The sequence below is a fragment of the Protobothrops mucrosquamatus genome, unplaced genomic scaffold (assembly GCF_001527695.2).
Source record: "Protobothrops mucrosquamatus isolate PMUCROS unplaced genomic scaffold, P.Mucros_1.0 scaffold78, whole genome shotgun sequence".
Taxonomy (NCBI): domain Eukaryota; kingdom Metazoa; phylum Chordata; class Lepidosauria; order Squamata; family Viperidae; genus Protobothrops; species Protobothrops mucrosquamatus.
Genome location: NW_015386455.1, coordinates 2,087,144 through 2,092,983, shown reverse-complemented (window position 1 = coordinate 2,092,983; position 5,840 = coordinate 2,087,144). Strand labels below are relative to the sequence as shown.

General features: G+C 40.6%; 1 protein-coding gene across 1 annotated transcript in view; it reads left to right on the top strand.

Annotated features, from left to right (window-relative positions):
* The window catches only part of COL4A2 (collagen type IV alpha 2 chain), a 234,063-nt gene that overhangs the window by 102,408 nt on the left and 125,815 nt on the right, over positions 1 to 5,840 (top strand). Inside the window, exon 7 of the mRNA XM_029283411.1 lies at positions 3,298 to 3,414. Within this exon, the coding sequence (XP_029139244.1) occupies positions 3,298 to 3,414 (117 nt within the window). The remainder of the gene's footprint in view (positions 1 to 3,297; positions 3,415 to 5,840) is intronic.

The following is a 5,840-nucleotide window of genomic DNA, read 5'->3' as shown; positions in this document are numbered from 1 at the left end:
TATTATTATTATTATGGTTAGTACTCTCGAAGAGAATCAACAAAAGGTTACTTTGTAGTTAATGGAGGAAGTGAAAGTCATAAAACCCCCATGCTTACCCTCCTCCCCCTTAGTAGTATGACAGAATCCAGAAGAGAGTAAGAATTGGTTTTATCAGTGCTTTTTTTGTTTTTTTTAAAAAAAAGGTGCCGGAACTCATACACGTCATACAACCCGCCTTGCCTACCCTACAAGGTTCCATCCAAAAAAGGTGCCAGAACTCCGTTCTGGGCGTTCTATGACAAAAAAAACCTTGGATTTTATATCAGAGTAGATAGATAGAAATGAAATATAATTGGATTCTGACACTGGATCTCTTTGCCCTGGAAACCAACCTCGAAGGAAGGAGGAGAACCAGCACAACACCCCCAACTTCTGAAGCTGCTCTGGAAGCATATTGTGATTGATGCTATCAAAAGCTGCTGAGAAATTTAAAAAAAAGAAAAAGAATGATCAGCAACCCACCCCTCTCCCACCAGAGGTCATCCAAGAGTGCTATCAATGCCATCTCAGTTCTATACCCAGACCTCTGAACCCTGTCTGAAAAGGGTCCAGATTATCTACTTCTTCCAGAGTCGTTTGAAGTTGTAATGCAATAACCTTCTCTATAAATTTCCCTAGAAAATTGTCCACAGTGGTGAGGTATAGCAATATTGTCTTGAAAAGCGTTTAAACAGAAAACCATCTGTGTAAATTATAAACATCTATTACTTCACCCTTTGCCAAATTCTGGACCTGAGAGCCGTGAGCAATAAAGGGGAAGCATTCTTAGGCTAGTACAGTTTCTAACTGTTGCTTTACATAAAGTAATAAGCAAAGTGCATTTATTCCTAGACACTTTCACAGAAATCCACAGACAGATTTCACTGTACCAGCTTCCTCTTCCATGCCCTTTGACACCAGTCCATTTTTACCACCCACATGCACCAGTAAAACAAAATTCCAAATAGCTATTTTCAGCTGCTCGACTCATTCATCCACCCTTCTAATGTGTTTTGCAGTGCAGAACTAAAGCTAGAAAATCCTTTTCTTTTTCCACGTGTGGATGTTGCATTAATTTTCATGGGACTTGCCTTCAGGCAGCAAATGAAAGGGAATGTAAGGTCATATAAGGGAAAGCAGCCTGCAGATGCTGCAGGGTGTATCCTGAAGACAGAGAAAAGGAAAAAGCAAAGCCATGTGATTTTATGGGCAGGGATCACACAGGTTTAATATTCACATGTTCTGGAAAACAAGCCTTTAGTAATTTTCAAGTATGAAGCACAATATATCATATATGATATAATTTTCTGTTTTTTACCCCAGATCCCTTTAATAAGAATAGCACATAGCTTAGATAAGCACAGAGGTGCCAGAACACTCACCATCATTCATTCTTTCCTTGTTTGGCCCTTCCTGGAGATTTCTTGGAGCATAAAATGCTAAGTAGCTGCTTAAGATAAATGTCTTTAGGAAACGAACAGAAGGCATAGTTAGATCGTCTATTTCTACTGCTTCAAAATGGTTAACAGTATCATGCAACATCCAGACAGGGACATTTGGAATTAGAGTTTTTGACACAAACTTTTTGCGGTCTGAAAAATTATATTTTGAGCTATTCCAGAGCTTTCTAAATTCAAGGTTGATTCTCTTCCTTCACCACTGAGCACATGATCTGAATATCATTTTCTGTTGAGTAGAATTGAATTTGTATATTTGTCTGCTCTAAGAATGAGTCAGCAAGCTAAAAAAATCCCTTACCCTTTTCCAAGGAAACTCCCAGGAATTTTTAGATTTGGCGGTAAGCTAAATCTGTGAAAAAAGAAAGTATCCAATAATAAATCCTACCTTCTGTAACTATTTCTCATTTTCTCTTATACAATTTGATATTAATATCAATGGGAATAGCAAAAGTATAAATCAACTATGAATAAAATTTGAGCCATTTATTTTTCTTTGGCAAGAAGGATAATTGATGAAATGTATTAGTGGCTCCTTTTCTTTCTCAGTTCTGATGTACCGACTTAAAATTACAATAAAATATCTGCATGAGAGATGAAGGTATACTAGAATAACTTACTTTCATGAACAACTTATAGCATAGTTATGGAAACCATTTTCCACCACAGAATTAGGATAGGTAACGGCATATCAATAGTATTCATACACACATTTTAATGATACTCATTTGCTAGTAGATATTTATCATCACATTTTTTAAAAATCCTCTCCAATATTCTAAAACTATGTTGAAAGACATTTTTAATAATTAAAAAAACCCTCCCATTCCTATAATGCTTAAAGCAGTATTTAAAATAATTTTCAGAGATTAAAAAACCTGAACAAATTCTCAAGGCAGGTTTTTTTTAGCATAATATCATGCAGCCAGAAGATACTTCCCCACATAGCACAACACAGTCACTCTGTGGTTCCAATGGGGTTACACCTAATGAAGGAAGCGCCTTTCATACTCTGTTGCAATACCTTGTCTGCAGTTCACAGGACAGTGATTTACTTGACAAGATATCTAGACTGCTGGATATGTACTGTATGGACCCAATGACACTAACTCATTATCCTCTCAGGACTTAATGACTATAGGGGAGAAATGGGTTCTTGGTGGAGAATTAAGTATTTACTCCTCTTTATCTATCACTCTTGATTTAAGATGTTGATAACTTCAGCTCATTCTCTTCTTCTTTTGATCCAAGCACACATGGGTCTATGACTTTTGTCCTGGTAAAAATAATTAGCTTGGTGCTAAGCTGTGTACTGTATTTCCTGGAAAAAGATCTCATTTTTTATTATAATTACTAAACCTACTTCACCACACATTTGTCAGGTCAGGTCATGCATATACAGAATGCATCAATTTCCAAAACTGTTACATAGAATGCAGCTTCAGTAAGGTCTTCTTATTCACTTAAAGTCATATTTAAACTGGATTTTAATTACCTTAGCTATTTGAATACAAGGAATGCAAAGGTATTAAAAATGTGCTATTCCTACCTACCTGTTACCTATGCCTTCCTGTTTCTGCTGATATCCGTGTTGCTGTTTCTAGTTATTTCTTTTCATATTCCCAGAGGCGTATGATTTGAACTACAGAATAGTATTCTTAATAGAATAGAATTAAATATTCCTTATTTGACTCTATTTTTCCATAGAGTGGTTGTTTGCATTAATGTAAGAACATTTAAGAATTCCATGAAAGCCAAGAAGAAGAAAGCAAAAGCAGCAGGTCAGCAGGTCATAATTGTATATATTTTGTCTCCACAGGGTCACCCAGGTCAGGCAGGATCAAGAGGAAAACCAGGCCACGATGGTTGCAATGGGACCAAGGGAGATCCAGGTCCACAGGGAATTCAGGGACCTGCAGGAACTCCCGGGTTTTTTGTAAGTTATGAACACTGAATATGTCAATGTAAAGCTACTGCTGCTTAACAGCAAAATCAAGAGGAGTTTGTTCCCTTCCACTAAGTGAGAGAAAAGGGTTTCCATTGCTGGAAGAAGCCTAGCATTCTTGCTAATCTGCCACATTAGGATTATAGGCTGAAGTCCTACAAAAGCTGCATTGCCTAAAGCTGAAACATAATTACCGTTTCAGAAGGAAATTCCAGGTTGACTAGTAGTCATTTTGGAAAACTTTGGAGTTCAGTTATCCTATGTGCTCATAATATTAGTACATTAGTTGAGGACTATGATTGATTATGATGAAAATTACAGGCAGAGAGAAAGCCATAATAATTTACAGGGTTTTTTTTTAAAAAAAGGGGGGAACTTCCTGCTTTGTTGTTTTGAGACACATTAATAAGGCTGCAAGAATACTTGTTCTTTCTGTGCTGAAAGGACTTGCTCAATTTCACAGGGATATATACAGCGGCGGATTTCCGCACAGGCGCAGGAGGCGCGTGCCTGGGGCCTCCACATTTCAGGGGCCTCCACGGCGGTGATCAGATCAGGCGCCCGCCTGGCAGAAGCCGCGAGGGTAAGCAGGGAGAGGTCGAGGGAGCCCTGCACACTCTGTACTTAGTCAGTCATGAAGAGAAGATTTGAGAGTACGGCTCGGCTTTATTTTGTGGCGGGCAAAGAGCGTGTGTGCGCTCGTGGCCCGAGGGAAGCCTGTTGAACGCCGGGCGGCTTTCCCTAAGGATGCTGCGGAGGAGGAGGAGGAGGAGGAGGGGGGGAACACTCCCTCCCCCCCCAACGTCGCGGGGGTTTCAGGTTGTTTCTCGTAGGCGCAGTTGCCCTTTAGAGGGCTCGAAACTTTTCCGTCAGCGCGGGCGCGGCGAGTTGAAGTTTTTTGGGGGGGGTCGTCTCCCCCCCCTCCCCCCCCGGAGAGTGTAACTCGCTCCCAATTCACTTCGGTCTCAGCGGAGTCAGTCCCGCACTTCTTTTTGCCTCGCTTCTCCTGCCGCTTGTTGGCGTTATATAGCCCCTCTTCTGATAGCGGCGTCTTGCCCCTCCGTTAAAAAGGGATAAAGTTGGCGCCGTCCTTTTTATTTTTTTTTTATTTTTTATTTTTTTTGCTTTCCGGGAAAAAAAGGAAAGCGCGCTCGGGCAGGGAAAGCGAGGTGCCTGCCTCAAACCCCTTTGGGTGGTTTTTGCTTTAATCTGCCAGTCTCTCCGTCTCTCCAGTTCTTTTGTGCGACTCTTAACAGAGTCTCGTCAAGTAGTGGACTGCTGGGCCAGGTTCGTCTAAGTCAGAGGTAGTCAACCTTGACTCTTTTATGACTCGTGGACTTCAACTCCCAGAATTCCTGAGCCCAGCTAAGCTGGCTCAGGAATTCTGGGAATTGAAGTCCACGAGTCATAAAAGAGCCAAGGTTGACTACCCCTGGTTCTAAGTCGAGCCGTTTCTCGACTGCGGTTGTGGGCTTCTGCCTTCACGAGCGAGCCTTTTTGCGCTAAGAGAAATTTACTCCTGAGTAAATGAATGCCTTGCGACCGGAAGGTCTTGGTGTAAAGTCGCTTTTAGTCCGATCCCTCAACTTCGGTCAGCTTCGGCGCGGCGCTTCTCCGTCTGGCATTAATTGGAGGGCTGAATCTGTTTTTCGGTTGTAGACCCGGCGGCAGCGGTTTCTGCTGCTTTGCTTTGCTTTTGACGTTTAGACTAAAAAGGTGGCCGGTAGTTATCTGAGGTAGTAATCAGCGGGTTCCTGTGTTTGCAGGCGGCGGTCCAAAAACCAGTGTCAGCAAGTGTCAATCAGGTGGATGTTTTGGTGCGACGGGTAGTAGAAATACAGTACAACCGATTGAGCGGAAAGCATTACTTGAGTAACACGTTATTGTCTATTCTGTATCCGTGGTCTGCGCAGGGGAGAAGATTTCAGAAAGGGAGAGGTTTCAAGACAGAAAGCTCTTTATTTTTAGGTACTATTTTGGATTATACATGTATTTTTTTAAACAAAAAAAAAAGTTGGAACAACTGGTGTTCACTTTTAAGCTGCAATCTTATGCCTAATTTCTTCAGAGGAAACATCAAGAGATTCTGTATCCTACTAATACCTACAATTCGATTTGCAACTCCTAGATAATGGACTGCTGGAATTCATTTTTCTCTTTTGAAGGTGGGGGGGAACGATCCATATTTATTATTACATAAATTTGTATGCCACCCTATCCCAAAACGTTTGGCAGTTTACAGCAACCAAACAAATAGGACATTACAGCAACCCAAGTAAACTTAATTCCTAAGTGTCCAGTTAAACATAACTATTTTAATCACTTTGTTAGCATTTTTAAAAAATCCCAAGAAATATTATGTTGCATACATAGATATGCATATGTAGATATAAACTTCTAAATGTTTTCAGTATTAT